This window comes from Macrotis lagotis, chromosome 3 (genome assembly GCF_037893015.1).
Source record: "Macrotis lagotis isolate mMagLag1 chromosome 3, bilby.v1.9.chrom.fasta, whole genome shotgun sequence".
Lineage (NCBI taxonomy): Eukaryota > Metazoa > Chordata > Mammalia > Peramelemorphia > Peramelidae > Macrotis > Macrotis lagotis.
This window is the reverse complement of record NC_133660.1, coordinates 282665592-282685160: the sequence shown is the minus strand read 5'-3', so window position 1 is coordinate 282685160 and position 19569 is coordinate 282665592. Positions and strand designations below refer to the sequence as shown.

Below are 19569 nucleotides of genomic sequence, written 5' to 3'. Positions count from 1 at the left end.
GTCATTTGAGAAATCCTAGAAGACTGCCAGGATGTAATGGGAAGACCAGAGAACTGGGATTCAACAGAGATAAGAAGGGTAGAGTCAGGTCCACTTCTCAGTTGTATTTAGGGAGGGAGTGCCTCCTGGGGCTTCTCAGACCCCCTTCCAGGCCCAGCATCCTCTTGGTTCTGACCTTAGCTGTGTAGAGGAGAGTTCATTATAACTGACCTGTTTGATCTCTGGGTTTTAATGGCCTTTCCAAAGGGTTGGGCCAGCTCCCTGGAGTCAGGAAAGCCTGAGTTCAAATCCAACCTCAGACAGTTCCAACCACTGTGACCTATTTACCTTAATTCACTGGAGAAGGAAGTGGCAAACCTCCCCATTATCTTTGCCAAGAAAATCCCAAATGTTGATGATCAATTTTTTTTCTTTTTAGAGATTTTATTTATTTTCAGTTTTACAATTTTCCCCCAATCTTCCCTCTCCCCACCCCCCACAGAAGGCAATTTGTCAGTCTTTACGTTGTTTCCATGGTTATACATTGATCCAAATTGAATGTGATGAGAGAGAAATCATATCCTTAAGGAAGAAACATAAAGTAAAAGAGATAGTGAGATCAGACAATAAGATACCAGGTTTTTTCCCAAATTAAAGGGAATAGTCCTTGGTCTTTGTTCAAATGCCACAGTTCTTTCTCTGGATACAGATGGTATTCTCCATTGCATACAGCCCCAAATTGTCCCTGATTGTTGCACTGATGGAATGAGTCAGTCCATCAAGGTTGATCATTGCCCCCCATGTTGCTGTTAGGGTGTACAGTGTTTTTCTGGTTCTGCTCATCTCGTTCAGCATCAGTTCATGCAGACCCCTCCAGGCTTCCCTGAATTCCCATCCCTCCTGGTTTCTAACAGAACAATAGTGTTCCATGACATACATAGACCACAGTTTGCTTCTCCAATAGAAGGCCATTTACTCAGTTTCCTTTTTTTTTTTTTTTTAGGTTTTTGCAAGGCAAATGGGGTTAAGTGGCTTGCCCAAGGCCACACAGCTAGGTAATTATTAAGTGTATGAGACTGGATTTGAACCCAGGTACTCCAGACTCCAGGGCTGGTGTTTCATCCACTGTGCCACCTAGCCGCCCCAGTTTCCAATTCTTTGCCACCACAAACTGGGCTGCTATGAATATTTTTGTACAAGTGACGTTTTTACCCTTTTTCTTGATGATCAATCTTAATGGACTTGCTCATTCCATCAGTGCAACAATCAGGGACAATTTTAGGGTATCTGCAATGGAGAATACCATCTATTTCCAGAGAAAGAATTGTGGAGTTTAAGCAATGACCAAAGATTATTACTTTGAATTTTTAAAAAGGAATCTTATTAATTTTGCTGTCTCCTATATTTTATTTTTTCATTAAGGTTATGATTTCTCTCTCAACACATTCAATTTTGATCAATGTATAGCATGGAATCAGACTTCATTCTGTGGAGGGTGGGGGGGGCGGGAAGCCAGATTGGGGGGGAAATTGTAAAATTCAAAAAACAATAAATAAAGAAAACCCCAGGTGGGATCACAAAGGGTCAAAACACGACTGAACAACAACTAGGGGTTTGGCCTGGCCTGCTGGGCCTCACTGTTCCCTTCCTGCCCTAGATTCACATCTGTGGAGGCCCTGATCACTGAGGGGGGCAGGCAGAATCTGGTGAATGCACTCTTGGTGGTCTGGTTTCAAAGTTTCTCCCCAACATGGGTTTTGCATTCAGTTTTAATTTGGGTTTCTCTTATATACTGTGAAAGCAAGAAGCTTAATTCCATTTAGAGAATACTAGGCTTCAGAACAGAGTACCTTTCCTTGCTAGTTAGAAATTAAGCCCCCACCCAGTATGTTAATCACAATATCTAGAACCATGCTCAGAAGGTAAGGAGACCACCCTCCCAGGAAGAGATGAGAATTCAGAAAAAAGATGCCAAAATTATCATCTTTGTAGATCAGTTTTGGTTAGAGATACCAAGTGAATTTCTATGTATAGGCCACTAAGAATGTTAAAGATTTTTCCCATTTCCCAAATGATATAAAAATCCACTTTCTATTCCAGTTTCTTTGTGACCATCACAGGCTGGTCTCCATTATCTGCAGGTTTTGTTTGGTAAATCCCAGAAAATAAAACTTCATGTCTAATGTATTTTTCTCTCATGTTTGTTTTAACTCTGTTTTTGAGGTTTTTATAATTTGAGGGTTCACAGTACTTTGGCTTGAAAGTATGAGGTCAGGATTGGCGAACACCCTTTATTCTTGTGAGGACACACCTTGAACTGGTTGGGTCCCCCCTCTTCTTTTCTTCCTTTTTCTCAGTGCTGCTTGCTGTTCATTCTTGTGCATCAGTCCATCAGCCAGGATTTCTCTGAGGGTTGTCTGCCCAGCCTTGATGAAGCCACAGACACTGAAGTCTCCCTGTTTTCTTTTTTTAATACCACCATTTCATTAAGAATTCAGATTTTTTTTGTATCTATCAATAAATTTGATTTCAATAAGGCACCTTTCATGATACCAAACATTGATTAGTTTTCTTATAGAATTATTTGTTTAATTCATAATTTGCTAAAGAAGGTATTGTTTAAGTTGTTTTAAAAAGACTTGCCTCCTTGCTGCCTCCACAGGAGGCCTTTTCCAGGGCCTTCCCTCTCTGTCCGTGGCTGTTTACATGTCGTTCTGCGTCTTTGAATGTCCACTCCCCAAGACATGCTTTTTGTCTCTCTTTGGATCTCTCTTGCTGGGCCTGTCTAAATGCAGTGTCTCCTAAATCCTTATTGGCTGACTCGCCTCTGTATAACTCTCAGGTTCCTGGCACAGATGATATTTTGGAACCATAATGGAGGATTCTATTTATCCCTGTTGAATGTCACACACCCAGGTTTATTCTGTTGTTTCTGAGGCTAGGGTAGAGATGGTTCCCAAGAGCAAAAATGGGTCAGTTGGACAGATTCCTGGCGACATGCTTTAGTGAGTGGTTTGAGGACATATTGAAGAAAATAGAGCAAGCTCCAGGAAGCAGGAGTGGTTCACTGATATGAAGTGAACCTCCAAGGTCAGCTCACTGAGGCTGAGGTTGTGTTCATTCTCATTCTGTTGTCTGTGGATGCTCCCATATTTTCAGTTTTGTCTTATGTGGACTGACTAACAGGACTCCCCAGTCTTCATCTAAATTATGGAGCATGGGTAGGATCACGGAAGCAGTCGTCACCAATGCCATTGGGTTGACTCACTAGGTAGGTAGGATGGTTGAGTCTGCTGTTAAGCTCTCTCGGGTCTATCACACTGACCTTGCCTTACCGTCTTCACAACCGTATTATGGGAAATATCTAGGGCTCTAGTTAAAGCCAAATATGGACCCCACCTGACTCCCGTGAACCCCCCAAGCCTGGCATCCCTGTTAGAGTGGAGCATTTCATTTCATAGCAATATGTCCTCCAACTACTCATTGTAGCATGTCACCAGGAATCTGTCCAACTGCTCCATCTCTCTTCTTGGGAGCTATCTCTACCTTGTTCCCAGAAATGACTGGATAAACTGGGTTTGTTGGGAAACTAAAACTTGGGAATTTCCTTTATTCATTGAATGAAGCAGTTAAGAAATTTTGTCCTGTGGAAACCAGTCTCCTTAGTAAATCTTGGTGATGAAGCTAATGGCCTTTTGTTTTTTTGTGATTCATCTCAGATACCTGTCTGAGTCCCAGGAAATGGAAGTATTGACTCACTTGGGTACTGCCCAGCCCAGAGATGAAACCTGCCTCTAATTTGACAAGACCACCTGCTTACCTCCATCCCCCAATGGCAGTTTTTGTAATGACTTTTAGATGAATCAGACTTCAGCTGTAATCAAAGTTTAATTGAAACAGGGAATCTACCATGCAGTAATGAGGAAATTTCCATAATCGAGTGACTTCACACTTTCTTCAGCAGAAGTCCAAACAAGCATCCACTCATCTCCTAGTGGGGCCTTTATGGATCATTTATTGGTTTAGCATTTGGGTGCTATAAGGAGAAAAGCTATTCTCTGTATGTAAAATATAAAATCACATTTGTAGTTCAAGGATGGAAGACTGCTGGGCGGGGCTGCCCTGAGAGGGGAGGGGACTGGGAAGCCTATAGCCCCACCCCCACCCCCCAGCTGTTCATGCTCACTCTTCTCTGAAAGATGGTTTTAAAAATGCTGTATTCTGGGGCAGCTAGGTGGTGCAGGGAATAGAGCACCAGCCCTGGAGTCAGGAGGACCTGAGTTCAAATGTGGCTTCAGACACATAATTGCCTAGCTGTGTGACCATGGGCAAGTCACTTATCCCCATTGCCTTAAATAAATTTTTAAAATGCCATATTCTCTGAGGCAGATGGAAGGATCTAGCACTTTCTCCAGTCCAGAAGTTAGTTTAGCCCCTGGAAGGAAGGGAAAGAAAAGTTGGGCCAGCCCCTTCTTGTCAGACATTCATGAAGCCCCTGCCATTTACTGGACCTTCAAGAAGCCTGCATTCGTGGGTAGCAACCCCCAGGTTCCCAGATGAAGCTGTGCTCTTGTCATTGGGCCTATTTCCTCCCTAGCACCCCCGGTCATATCTTCATACCCTCAATAAATTTGCTGCAGAGGGTCCAGATGCATATCATAGTGGATAGAGCACTGAACCCCTGAGCCAGAAAGACCCACATAATAATGTTATGATCCTGGGTAAGTCCTTTAACTTCTCTTAGCCTCAGTTTCCTCATCTGTAAAATAGGGATAATAACAGCACCACATCTCAAGACTGCAGTTGAGGGTTAAATGAGATAATCTTGGCCAAGCAAACCTTAAAATGCTCTATAAATGTTTGCTGTGGTTATCTTGGGTATGCTGGACCATCCTTCATCAAGGCAACCCTGCAGGGTGTTTGAGTTCAGGTTTTGTATTGTTTCTTAGGAGCTCCCAGTCTTGGCCATGAGAGCCCAGGAATCTGCCACAGAGCTGGGCCCTCGGTAGTGGTTCTACCAAGGCCTGCTGTGGTATGATGTGCTCCACGGTGCGGCAGATTGGCCACCATTTTTCCTATAACTCAGTTATCAGGAAGGATGATTTTTCTCCAAAGCCCTCTTGGTTGTAGGACCATATAATGGTCCCACCCCATCAGTTGTTGCCCAAATTCCTAGCATCCGCATCTCCCAGAGACCCAGAATCCTTGTGGCTAGTCTGCTGCCCTTGCCTCCAGCAACTTGCCACACCACCAGTGGTGGTGGTTTCCGAGGTTCGATCCTGGGCCCTCTTCTCTTCCTTTCTGCCTCTACATGTCTTTCCTTAGTGAACCCATTGGCTCTGTGGTGTGTAGTCAGCTCCCAGAACCCCTTTCCCCAGCCCTGCCTTCAGTCCACACTACCCGTCACCCACTAGGGACATCCCGAGCAAAGCTTAGGCTCTTTCCCCAGCCCCAAGTCTCCTCTCTGGTGAAGGTCACCCTTTCTCTCCAAGGCCTTGGCTCCTCCCCTCCATCTGGTCCAGTGCTAGCTATCCTGCTCTTGGCACCCCTTCCTTGCAGCCCCCCTGGCTCTGAGGCCTCCATGTCAGCTTGTCCCTGTCTGTCCACATCTGGTATCAGACATAATTACCTCTGCTTGGCTGTCAGGCCCCGGCCTGTCTTTCCTCTGAGACACAGTCAAGCCAGCCCCAGGCCTTCCCCACATCTGCCTCTGAGCTCCAGGCCTTTGTATTGGCTGACCTGTGCCACCTGGACTGTGAATCTCCTGAGCTCCCCCAGACACCTCCAACTCCTTTTGCCTCTGTTTTTATCCTGCCCACATTTGCGTGTGGCTGATCTCCTTGAGAAGGATGGTTTCATTTCTTGTCCTCATATCCTTAGCTCCTGGATAGATTGGGTGATTGAAGCTGAGAAGTGAAGTGCTTTTTAGGGTAAGAGAAAAAACAGTTCAGGATTTGTTTATTTCTATAAACAAACACAGCAAGCTTCCAGAGCCCTCTTCCTTCCTGGGTTTGACTGACCCTTTCTAGATCTAGTTTATAGATGTCCTTTAAATGACTCCCGACCGGATACATGACTTAGAGCCAGAGGGCTTAGGCAGGATCTTAACTGAGGTGAAACTTGCTTTGGGTGGTTGGAAAAATATGTCTCAAGGAAACCCAACCCCCTCGGTTGTCTTCTTGCCGACAGCACTACATTGCCATCTTTAAAATGTTATTTTAATTCTGCCTCAGGACCTGGAATGTCAGACTGGAATGGCTTTGATGGGGTACAGGGAGGAAAAGGGAGGAAAAGGGAGGAAGAAGCTGTAGCAATCTCCCAGCCTAACCACCGGCACGGGAAACAAAGGTTTGAGTTTCCAAGCATATGGATTGATTAAACCATGCATGCCAATTGCATAAGAAATCAGGACCAGGCCTCCTTGGATCCACCTACAGAAAACAGTAGGATGGAAGCCAGGATGCAAAGTTAGGAAATCTGATTTCTTATCAGAGGTAAAACTAGGGACTTTCTGAGTTGAGAGGGGGAGAGCAAATAGGTTTGATTTCTGAAATCAGAAAAAAGGAGGTGGCTATAAACGATCAAAGGGAGGTGGAAACAGTAACTGATTGACCATCATGGGGCTGATCTGCTCACATCCATCTTCACCTCTGGTCAGCATAACCGAGGTCCTGAGTTGAGGGTCTCTAAGCAGCAGGCAGGGGTGGTCCAGCTTCCAGTCCCCCAAGGACTTGTTTCAAGCAATGCAACTTCAGTTTTCTCACAAGACAGAAATTGGACTAGTCCCATAACTGAATAGAAGGAGAACTGAACTAGCTCCAGAACTGAGTCACAAGATGGCATCAGTGGGGTTCACTCTGTTCCCATGATTCCCCATCCCACTTCTGCCATGGGCAGGCCTGGAGGAGAGGGCAGAGGCAGTGAACAGTTCCTCCTTGAGAGAATCCAAACTATGCCATAATTATCCCAGGACCACCCCACCCTTGAAAGTCCCAGGTGCCCCTTACCTTGCACCCAGCAAGCCAAGACCCCAAAGTGACTGCCCCGGGTCGACCCAGACTCTGTCCTCAGTTCTAAATCCAGGGCTCTGGCCACAAGACCACACTATCTCTAAACTGGCCATCTGCTTGCTATGTCTCATTGTAAATGGAAAGGTGCCTGTTTCCATCCCCTCCTCCTACTGGTCAACTGAAGAAACAGAAGGGAGGGTTTTTAAAGTCTTTGCATCCAGTGGGCTTCCAGGGTGAAGGAAGAAAGCTTTGGTTCCTTTGAACAGATCTTAGTTCTATTTTTAACTCATATTCTGAGATAGGTAAGGCCTTCCTTTTCTCCTAGGCCTTCAGAATGGAGGCTGGGATCCTTTGCTGATGACAAGACATAGCCCTGCCTCACCCTGTCCTAGGTAAACACTAAGTAGAATTGCTTCTTGACCCAGAACATGCTCAGGTCCTCTGGCCAGGGGCTTGACTGTGAAGAGGGTCACTGTTTATAATTTTAAATTATCATTGCTGGGAGAAGCCTCTGAAAAATTGGACATGCAAATCAATGTTTCTTCAGGATGTGGAGAGAAAGGAGGTCCTCTGTTCGTATTCCCCGGAAGATGATTTTCTGATCTTGGCATCTCCTCTCCCCGCTAGATTGGGTAGGAACACTCATCACCCCCTTTAACAAACTGGGGTGTTAGCATGCTCACAGATGTTACTTTTCCTTTCTATTAAATGAGATACAGGGATTGCTAACGAAATGAGGAATTAGCCCCAGAATGTAATTAAGTAGATTTGGAAAGGTGCCCAATTCAAGTGGTAGAAGTCCTGTGGTATCTGCTGATTTTGAAGGGGATAATTTAAGTGTCCTCTAATCTGGGCTTGTCTTGTCCAATTAAGAAGTGTCTCCATGAGCAGGAAAATGCTTGGTTTTGTCTTGTCCCTTGTGCAGAGAATACTACTCAGGGGCTGGGTGTATCACTGATGAGGCCAAGAGTTGTCCCGAGGCCCAGCCCAGCATTGGGTGGCTGGGAGCTTAAAAATCAGCTCCCTACACACAGACAACCATTCACCTGAAATGTGCACAGAAAGGAAGGTGTGTCTTCAGGATAAACACCTCCAGATGGCCTAGACAATCTTATTTCTGTTCTTCGTATAAGGAAATGTTTGTTTTTGTTGATATGTGTCAAGTTCATATGATAAATTCAAGAAAAATACAAACCAAAAGAAGTTGTTTTGGTTTGGCATTCATTGTATTACTGGGGCATCTATCCTCTTCTTCTTTTCCCCCTATTTGAAATTTTTCTTTTATTATGAACTTAGCAAATGCCAAATAAAATAAGTGTTTCCATATCATGGAATAACAGAAAAAGATGTTAACATGAAATTGTAAATCTCCATTACATAGCGCATTTTTTAAAAATTAATTCGGACGGCTAGATGTCGCAGTGGATAAAGCACCGGCCCTGGAGTCAGGAGTACCTGGGTTCAAATCCCATCTCAGACATCTACTTAGTAAATTACCTAGCTGTGTGGCCTTGGGCAAGCCACTTAACCCCATTTGCCTTGCAAAAACCTAAAAAAAAAAACTAATTCAGCCTGTAGTTTTCAAACCTGTCCTGCTTGATATTCTTTTCTGTGCTTGGAATCTTTTTCCCTTCAAGACGGAACAGTAATCAGCTATCAGCTGGGAGAGACTTTGCATCTCTGATCAATACAATGAACCCATGATGAAGGACCCATGAAGAAAAATGCTTTCCACCTCCAGAGAGAGAACTGATGAACTCGGGGTGTGGATGAAAGCGTTTTTTCTCTCTCTCTCTCCCTCTCTCCCTCTCCCTCTCTCCCCCCTTCCTCTCTCTTACATTACACACTCTCTGTCTCTTCCTCTCTTTATCACTCTCTCTTCCTCTACCCAGTCTCCTCTCTCTCTTTCTCTCTCTCCCCCCCCCCCAGCAACATGACTAATAATGGAAATGTTTTGCCTGATTTCATATTGTTTGCTTTCCCAGTGGGTGGGGAGAGGCTGGATAGAAGGAGATAATTTGGAACAGAAAATAAAAATAAAAAAAAGAATTAGTAGGCAGATATCAGACATGATTGAGCACCAAATAATGACAGAATGAGATAACTATATTTTGATGGGAAATGATTTGTTACTAATATAGGAGTCAATCCTGAATTAGCTATATCTATTTACAGTCAGATCACTGAATTATTTTTTTGGTTTTTTATTTTTTTAAAGAAAGATTTTATTTAGAGTTTTACAATTTTTCCCCGATTCTTGCTTCCCTCCCCCACTCCCACCAGATCCCTGAATTATTAACAGAAGGATAACAACAGAAGGCTAGAAGAAAGAATAAAAAATGAAAAAAGATGATTGCTGTTGAGAAAACCTAAGCTTGACCTATTTATGTTATTGAGGGTGACAATGAGATACCAAAGAAAGAAAGAATATGTAGACATTTTATACAGTTTAACTGATTTTATATGTCAAACAAGAACAGAAGAGCCCCCAAATTGCCTTACTCAGCGAACATTTGCAATCCATGCCCAAAGAGTGAGGGGGGGAGGGGCAATAGGCCATAGTCCCGGAGTAGAATATAAACTCATTTTGTAGAATTAATTCAATTTAGACTCTTAGGCCAGGGCTCAGGAAAATAGCCGGATTTGATCAGATGTCCATGAAAGGAGACATAATTGGAGAACCCTGCTAGCTCCTTTCTCGAGATTTCTGTAGTTATTTTGAACTGTTTCTTTTGTTGCTAATCCATTCCACTGATCCACCACTCTGTTCTGTTAATACTTTTAAAAAGTGATAAAACATCAACAGCCACATCCTTCTCAAGTTTTCATCAGAATCACCTGCACCCAATTTGAGACTGTGAGAAAGGGGCAGCAGGGTGTTAGAGAAGTGTCCCACAGATCACGTTGTGAACTAGGTAGGAAATGCCAAATTCTGTCGTGCCTGTTGTTGTTATGAGGCCCACCTCCAAAACATGTCAAAATGATACAGGATTCTTCGGTTGAACTGCAGTAGAGATGGGCTTGTGGGAGGAGTGAACAGCTAATCTCTCTTCCTGGGTCTAAACTTTTTACAATGATTATCTTCTTTGATTCTCTGATCACAAAAGTGATGTAATGCATGAAACAGGAAGAGATGTTCACTTGAGGTAGTTGCGACTAGGATGGAAGGGTTCCAGTTGAAGAGGGATTCTTTTGGGGGGGGGTTCTCCAGAGACAGCAGCAGAAGCCTTGGCAACTTTGTGGAGCTCCTGAGGGTCTCACTGAATCACTCAGCCAGGAAGATCCAAGCAGGTGAAGAATGTTCATTGTCCAGTTGATGAAAACCACCTGCCCAATGCGAGTGCCAAAATTATCCACTTTGCATTTTAGAATGTTCTCCCATCTCTTTTTGGTCATAAACTCTTATCATAGATCTGACAGATTCACTATTCCTCATTCTCCTAATTGACTGTCTAAATCCGGTACCCATTTCAATCCTATCTTGCAGTAGGGTGTGAGGTGTTGCTCTCTGTCTGTTTTCTGCTCTACTGTTTTCTAAGTCTCTAATAGTGTGTTCTCATAGAAGTTGGAGTCTTTGGGTTTATCAAACAGTAAAGTTCTGTAGTCATTAATTCCTTTGATATTCTTGACCCTTTGTTCCTCCAGTTGACTTTGTTACTATTTTTTCTAGCTCTATAAAATAGTTTTTGTAGTTTGATAATCCAGCACTGAATAAGTCATTTAATTTAGGTAGAATTGTCATTTTCAGTCCTATGAATTCTGCCTACCCATGAGCAATTGACTTTTCCCATTTATTTATATCTGATTTTATTTGGGTCAAAAGTATTTTGTAATTGTTTTCATATACTTCTGGCTTCATCTTGGCAGGTAGGCTCACTCCCAAGTGTTTCATATTGTCTGCAGTAAGTTAAAATGAAATTTTTCTTTCTGTCTCTTGCTGCTAAGCTTTCTTGATAATATAGAAATCCTAATGATTTATGTGGATTTATTTTATACCCTGCAATTTTGCTCAAGTTATTCATTGTTTCAAGTAGTTTTTAGTTGATTTTCTAGGATTTTCTTAAGTATACCATCGTATCATCTGCCAGGAGTGAGAGTTTTGTTTTTTCATTGCCTATTCTAATTTCTTCAATTTCCTTTTTTTTTTTTTGACCAGGCAGTGGGGTTAAGAGACTTGCCCAAGGTCACACAGCTAGGTAACTATTAAGTGTCTGAGGCCAGATTTGACTCCAAGGCCATGCTCTATTCGTTTTGCCACCTACCTGCCCCCAAGCTCATGTTTCTAGTACAATAGTGATGGTAGCATGTATCGTTTTTTCACCCTGTCCTCATTTTTCAATTTGGGCACCTGAAGCCAAGAGAAGGTAAGCATGGAATGGAACTTCAGCCTAGGTCTTTGATTGCCAAGTCCAGGGTAGGTCTTTCTGTTACTGCCCCTGCCCTGCTCTGGAGGTGGGCATGCTTACTTACCTCTGGGGTTGTTTAGAACCCCCCACCCCACATCTGTACCTAAAGTCCTGGCCATGCTTTGTATGCCAAAGAGCATCTGCTGCAGCTTTGGCTTTTGAAGAACTCAAATTCTTAAGCACTTTCCAAAGTCTTGTATTTTTCTGGAGCAAAGTATTTGTCCTTGTTCTCCTAGATCATCTCCTTGCATCTGTAGCCAGGAAGCAAATATGTACTACAGGTCAGTTGCTGAGGTCCCCCTGGATTTCTCAACAACCATTTGATTCCTGGCTGCTCTACCAACAAACACAAAAAGGAAAGCGGGAATTAATTTAGGATTACTCTTGGAGGAAGTTCTTTACTTGTTGACATGAGACACATGGGTTTTGTGTTGGCCAGTTCTTGTGAACCAGAGGTGCTCTCTTGTTTGGTGGCATAGACTGGCATGGACCCAGAGGTATTAGGAGAGGGCCTTTGAAAAGTCTTTGTGGTAGACTTGAACAGTTCTCAGCTGGCCAGCTCTGTTTATAGGAGAAATGTGAGGAAAAAGTCAAGGCTGCTTTGGTTTTCTTTTCCAAGAAGAACAGAAAACTAGCCAGTGAGGAGTGGATATGTATCCCAGGAAAAGGGACAAAGACTAAGAGACTCTAGTATCTTGATCAGTTAGAACACCACATAAGGGAAGATGGTGAATGCTAAGAAGCCCTTCAAAACCAAGAGGGAGGAAAGGTTCACGAAGAGGCATCTCTGCAGGTTTTCCAAAGGAAACAAGGGCTACCTCCTGTTTCATGGGATGCCACTCATCTTCCCTGAAGCCATAGGGCAGTCCATCGAAAGATGAAGGCTCGTATTTGAACTTCTTTTTTGCCTTTCTTGAAAATTTTTATTAGTTTAATGTTCTTTTCTTTAGAGTTCCAAATGCTCTCCTTTGTGACCCTCTCTAGAAGACATGCAAAATGAAATCAATTACACATGTGAAATCATGCAAAACATTTCCATATTAATCATTTTACCCCCCCCCCAAAAAAAGGCAAAAAAAAGATAGAAAATAAAATTACACTTTAGTTTTCACTGAGAGTTCACCAGTTTTCCCACTGCGGGTGAAAGCATTTTTCATCCCAAGTCCCTGTATTGACCAGACTATCCAGGACTTTCAGTTGAAGATCATTTAGTCAGCCAAGTGCAAGTAGTCTTGAGATGTGGGCAAAGATAGAATAGTAATACAGCCCAGGCTCCTCCGAAGGCTGGGTTGGGGGCCCTCTTCCACAAATATGTAGAACCATTTGTTGATATAGTTGAAAGAACACTCAGCAGAACCCCCAGCTCCTTGGGCTTAGGCTGTGAGTCTTCCTTCAGGCTGACCTCACCCTCAGCCAACTCAGGAATCTTCCTAAGACCAAGGGGGGAAGATTTGGAACCCAGCTCCCTCTGGACCCTTCCTGCTTTCCTGCCCCCCCCCCCCCCACAAGCGGTTCCTGTTCAGGAGGGGAAGGGTGACTTCAGTTCTTAGCTAGTTTGACATGTTATCTATAGAAATATTAGCTATTATGATAATGAACCTGCCACAGGCTAATGGAGGAGACTGTGCACATCCATACAGGATATAAACAGTGTAAATGGGAGATAACCCAGAGGGAGTCCAGGGAGAGGACTGAAAATACTCCCCTCCCCTTTTCTTTGCAAGGTGATAGGGTTAAGTGACTTGCTTCTGAAGTTGTATTTGAACTCGGGTCCTCTTGACTCCAGGACTGGAGCTGTATCCATTGTGCCACCTAGCTGCCCCTTGTTGGTTCTATCTTGAACTGTTTGTTGACTTTTTAAGCAGTTTCACTGACTGTCTTCTTTAGACTCTGTTGTAACCATGGAGATGCTTTTCTTTGGTGTCTGTATGATGACGATGTTTGTCCTTCATTCTCAAAGAAGACCATGACAACAGGGAGGTGATGCCATGACAAGAACAAGTACCAGATTTGATTGTGTGTGGTGGAGTCTGTTAAGTCACCAGTCTTACTTTCTCCCCCAGAACTATTTAGGTCCAGGGGCCAGATATGAATTAGAATGGCCCTGAATGTGAGGCATTCAGGGTAAAGTGATTTGTCCAAGGTCACTCAGCTAGTGTCAAGTGTCTGGATTTGAATTCTGGTCCTCCAGTGCTCTATCCACTGTGCCACCTCACTGTTTTCATGTTTTTAGGTTCAACAACAGCAACACACAGCAGACAGGTGTAGAGAACTGGGGGGAGGGTGAAGCCCAGCCTTTGCTTCTGTAATAGAATTTTGAAGGCTGCTCTAGTTTTCAGTGCCACCGATGAGAAGAGAGTTGTGAACATTGGGGACAGACTTGCCCCTGCCAAAGCCTGGCAATTTGTGGTGAAGAAACAGAAAGTAAAGAGGCTAATTTGACTGGACAGCAATGTGCAGCAAAGGTGAGAAGCGGAGGGCAGCCAGGTGATACAGTGGCTAGATCACCGGTCCTGGAGTCAGGAGGACATGAGTTCAAATTTGATCTCAGATGCTTAATACTTAGTTAGCAAGTTACCTAACTCCTTTGCCTTGCCAAACAAACAAAACAAAAAAGCTAAGAAGTGGGTAGAGCCCCCAGGCCAGGGAGCATCAAGCCCTAAGTTCAAATCCAGCCTCAGCTTTGTGTCCCTGGGCAAGTCACTTAACTCTGCCTCAGTTTCCTCACTGGAGAAGGCCCCCAAAACAGGGTCACAGAATCAGACACAATTGAAATGACTGAACAACAGCAACCACAAAATGGTGGAGAAGTAGACAGGGTCATGTTGTGAAAGTCTTTCGTCAAAGCCCACCAGGAGAGAAGCTTTTGAGCTGGGAGTCGTATGGTCAGACAGGACCTTTAGACGCATCTGTGTAGTGCGGGAGGGTTGTGGGAAGATCCCAGCTGCCACGTTGTCCACACTTGGTGTTTCTTTGAAGAGGGGCTGCTCTGAGGCTGGGGCAGCTCAAGTAAGGAAGTACCGGGATCCACTTGAGCTCTGGAATCAGCCAGGTGAGAGCAGGCTCTTGGCCTTTAATTGCTTCCAGAAGACCAGAGCCCATGGCTGGATCATCATTGAACCCATTCAAAATCTGTTGCTTGAGAAAATCTTGATTCCCTTTCCCTGATGAAATGTGTCCAATAGCAGCAAAAAAGGCAGTCATTCCCAGTCTGAGCTCTGCTTCCCTCTAAAAGGAGACATGCAAGTCTGTGTTGCCATCTGATGTCTCTGCCCCTCCCCAGCCCCGTGCTCCCCTCCCCAGCCCTGTGCTCCCCTCCCCTGGGGGCCTTGTTTCTCATGCTCCCGCAGTCATAGACCTTCTGGTGCACATGTCTCTGAGGGAGGAGGAATCAACCCACAGCTCCTCAAGCAGCTGGTGTCTTCAGCTTTCTCTTTGCAGTTAGTTGTGTTAACTCCTTCCATGTTCACTTGTTTCCTCCTCTGCTTTCAGATTTATAAGAATGACCCAGAATTCTTAAATTTGCAAAGCAGAACTTGCCTATTTGCCTATGATGGAAGATGGGGAGGTGGCATGAATTCCTAAAGCCCAGGTTAGAGGAGCAACTTGCCTGGGTCCTCACACCTTCATCTCCTGAACATCAGTGAGGAGTGGGCCTTGTCCTGCTGCACCTTTTCTTGCCTATTCTCAATGAGCAGGGAGATAGGGCCTTCCATTTGACAACTATCTTCTGTTTTGGTGCATCTGGTTCAATCTCAGTCTCTAGCCTCCCTTGGGAAAAGGAATGGCACCCTCCTCTCTGTGATGAATTCTCACACCTGCTCATCCCCTCTACATCCTCCTAATCCCATTCCCCACCACTTGATTCCTTATTCTCATCCCCCTCAACCCTCTCTCTTCAAAGTTCTGATCAGCCTTCCCTTCCACTCTGTCCTCTGGAATATTCCATAAGCAACAAATTTCCCTTCATTCTAGATCTTTTTCTCTCTTAAGCCATCCATCTAGCAGCTTTTCCTGAAACCTCCTTGGCTCCCCTTTCCAGTCCTGGCTTGCACCTGCACTATTCCTTGGCTCATTGGTTGGGGTAGAGGGCGTTGGAAGACTCCCTTGCTCCTCATTGTCACTTCCAAATTCTCCCTCCCTCTCTCCTTCATTCCCTAGCCTCTCTTCTTTGAGGTGCATACTATTCATATCTGCCAGTCAATAGAATCCTGATGGTTGTTGTCTGTAGACTTCCAGGTCTCTCCCCTTCTTTTCTCAGTGAGCTTGGGCTCTGCTCACAGTTTTTCTCCCCACCCCAACTCCTGTCCTCACATTAGGGACCTTCATCATCCATATTGATTCTAGGACAGCAAGGTGGTACAGTGGAGTCAGGAAGATGTGAGTTCAGATTTGACCTCAGACACTTCACTAGGTGGGTGGCCCCGGGCAGTCAGGAAGCCTCTGTTGCTTCAGGTTTTCCAGCTGTAACGTGGGACTCCTATAGTGCCTCCCTGAAAGGCTGGTTGTGAAGATCTGGGTGTAATCTTTGTCACAAACTTTGGTTCATTGTCTGATGTGGACTTTCCCCTTCCCTGCCCTCAAGCCCCCTAACCATTGGACATGCTGTGAGCTCCTCACCTCAAGTCAGCCACACATGTCCATCTCTCCCTCTCCTTTCTCTTACATCACCCCATTCCTCATCCATTCTTTGACCCCTCAATCCTCTCCTCTTTGCCCCCTCTTGATGCCAGCCAAGCCTCCTTTGATCTTCCCCCTTCCCCAGCCCTCAGCCTTCACTCATGTAATTCTGGACAAGGAGGAGAAAATCATGCCACTGAGCTGACCATTCCTCTCTGCTCACCTCCAGCCTCAGCCTTTTAGGCATCTCACTCTAGACGTCCAGGAGACATCTTCAGCTCAGCATGTCCAAAAGGGACCTCGTGATCTTTCCCCATCCCCCTCTTCCTTAAGACTGCAGCCAACACCCCCAGGCTAGGAGTCCTCCTACACTTAACTCCTTGCTCTCTACCCTTAGTATTCAAGGCCTGTAGATTTTCACTTCATTGTCTCTTGAATATACCCCCTTCTCTCTTCTGAAGACAGCCTTTGGAGGGTCTGTCTCCAGGCTTCCCCCCCCCCCCATACTCCATTCAGACACCAAAGGATCCATTCCTTTGGCTCTCTCTGACCTTCAGAAGCATTGGCATTCAAATTCTAATTTGGCATTCAAAGCCCTTCCTAGCAGCTAGCCCCTTCCTTTTTCTAGTCCTTTTCCACTGCTCTCTTCAACACTCCTAGACTGCTCCCGACTGCTCATCTCTGACCTTGGAACACCATTCCTCACCCACTCCTCTCCCTGCTGTCCTCCCAACTAAGATCCTGCTTCCTGCAGGAAGGCCTTCCAATCTCTTATTCCAGTGTCTTCTGTTAACTTTTTTTAAATAAATTTATTTATTGGTTTCTGGTGTTGATTTTAAAAACTTGATTCCGAATTCTCTCCCTCTGCCTGTCTCCCACCCGTAGAGAAGGCAAGAAATGTGATATCATTTGTACTTGTGAAATCAGTAGAACATGGTTCATCTTGCCATGGTGCAGGGGGGCGGGGTGGGGGGGGGGTACAGATAAAGCCTGAAATATTGTGCTTCAGTCTGCATTCTCTTTGGCAGTGGAGGTAGTTGGCATTTTTTTTTTATCCTGAGTCCTTTAGAATTGTCTTGGCCTGTTAATTCTTTCTTATTCATGCTGTGTCTGGCTTGAGGTGTCTCTGGGAAGGACAGTGCCTCTTTAGTCTCTCTTGTCTAGTGCTTACCACAGTCCTACACCATAGTAGGCACGCACCGAATGTAGACTAACTGATATTTGCAGCTAAGGAATAAGGCCTGGATATGTGGGCTCTGCCAGCCCAGGCCAGAACCAGAAAGCGTCTTGACATAGACATGGTGCCTGGGCTGGATTGGGCATAGACCCCATTGGAGCAGCCAGACCTCTTGGTTCTCTGACGAGTTGGGGGGGGTGAGGAGTGGACAGTCGGCCCAGTCCACCCCCAGGATACCCACCTTGCTCTCCTGAGCCTCTGTGTAGCCGAACAAGCCAGGTGTGAGTGCATGAAGACTTCCTCTGTCCATGCTGGCTGGTAGTCTCAATTTGTCATCATGCACTGACAGACTCAGAGCTAGAAGGTTCTCCAGCTGCCTGGCTTCCTCTTGGCTTAGGAGCCTGCCCCTGGAGGAGGAGGGAGGGAACGTGGCGCATGACCTCCTGGACAGGGATGAAGCTGCTGCTCTGCAGAGCTCAGGGCTAACTCGGGGTTCGCAGGGGCAAGAAAGCTGTTGGAAATCATTTGACTAAGCCTTGGATCATGGGTTGACTTGAAAGCACAAAGCTTTGAGAACCCTCTTTACTCCATCCTAGGGGAGGAAAACTCTGTGGTCCAGGGTTGGCCTCCCCCCCACCCCCAGTGTGGGTTGGGAGCTCCCTGTAGATGAGTAAGAGAGGCCCTTTCCTACATCATTCAGCCAACAGATAGTGATGTCAAGGCTTGCTCCAAAAGAATCAAGTGGATATGATGACCACGTGACCCAGCAACCAGCTCTTTGTGCCCCCACATGGAGCATCCTAACCAGAGCTCTCTCCTTCCCTGAGAGGCTTCCTTCAGAGCAGTGTCATGTCCTTGGATTGATCACAGCCCCTGGGATCTTTCCTCTGACAGGCTCTTTTCTCTCCTTCCTTAGGCTCTTCAACCTGACCCTGAAGAAGCTGGTCATGCTGAAGGAAATGGACAAAGACCTGAACTCCGTGGTCATCGCGGTGAAGCTGCAGGTGAGGATCAAGGCCCCTGGTGCCCGTAGTCCCTTTTCTGGGATCCTGGGCTGCCTTTCAGACCCTACTCAAGAGGCTTTATCTTTACAAGGAGATTTTCAGGATCTGAGCTAATGAGTAATTAATTACCAAGAATAGACCCTTTGTTGATGGAGCAGACTTCACTTTTCTGAGGAGGGGGAGCCACGGGGGCAGAACCCCTGTTTAGTGTCCTTTGGTTTGCTTCCCTGTTTGTCTTTCTTACAGAGTAAAGTTCAGTGAGTCACTATGAGTGGATTAACCATGACCATGTTGTTGGTTGGTTGTCGAAGAATACCAAAATGACATCACTATGTTTGACATAGAGAGGGTGGATAAGAAGGGTAAATTATGACGGATTTAATGATGATGAACTGTGTGTATTCCTGCATGGGAAGATGATACATATGAACCTTCTCATTTATTAGAGCAGATAGGAGCTCTTATAGTCAAGACACAGGAGAGAGTCAAACCTGAAGGTATAATATAAAGGAAATGTACTGGGAGAAAGCAAAGGAGAGGTAGAATAGACTAAGATGTTTCATGTAAAAGAGTCAGGAAATAGCTTTTGCAATGGTATGGAAGGGGGGAAGGTGAAGGGGAATGAGGGAGCCTTTATTCTCATTGGAAATGGCTCAGAGAGGAAACTATGTTTGACATAAATGACAGTATGTCTGACTGACTGATTGGACCAATACAAGCTCCAAATGCTCTACCACAAGTCGGGCACAAATAGTCCATGGGAACTCCTGGGGTAGTACTCTAAACTTACAGATGTCACGTTTCCTTTGAGCTGCTTCCATTCTGTCTTCCTCATGGAGGGCAGCCCCCCTCTCTGATGGGGGGACACCATGCTAAGGTGGTCCTGTGCCAGGGTCTCCCACACTGTACAATCAACTCTAAAGTTCTTCAATGAGACCTTCAGGGTGTCTCAGTATCGGTTCTTCTGACCGCCTTGTGAGCACTTGCCCTGGGTGAGATCTCCATAAAATAGTTTTTTTGACAAACATGACTGACATTCTAACAAGGTATCCAGCTCATCATCATTGCACTCACTGTAGGAATGTTGGAATGCTAGGCAGCTTGAGAAAGGACCTCAGTGTCTGGGATTTTCTCCTGCCAGGTGAACTTCAGAATCTTCCTAAAACAATTTAAATGGAAGCAATTCAGTTTCCTGGCCTGGCATTGGTGGACTGTCCAGGTATATAGCCATGAGGTCAGCACAGCAACTCTGTAGACCTTCAGTCTAGTAGTCAGTCTAATCCTCTCCTCTCCCACACTTTGTATTGGAGCCTCCCAAACTCCTCTGCCAAGGTGAGTGAACTTGTTCACAGGACTCACAACTTCTCCATTTG

At 45.1% G+C, this 19569-nt stretch overlaps 1 protein-coding gene across 4 annotated transcripts in view; it reads left to right on the top strand.

Annotated features, from left to right (window-relative positions):
* Window positions 1-19569, top strand: part of PACS1 (phosphofurin acidic cluster sorting protein 1) — a 78655-nt gene that overhangs the window by 30270 nt on the left and 28816 nt on the right. For all 4 annotated transcript variants that reach the window (XM_074231021.1, XM_074231022.1, XM_074231023.1 and 1 more), the window contains exon 2: window positions 18109-18196. In XM_074231021.1, the coding sequence (XP_074087122.1) occupies window positions 18109-18196 (88 nt within the window). The remainder of the gene's footprint in view (window positions 1-18108; window positions 18197-19569) is intronic.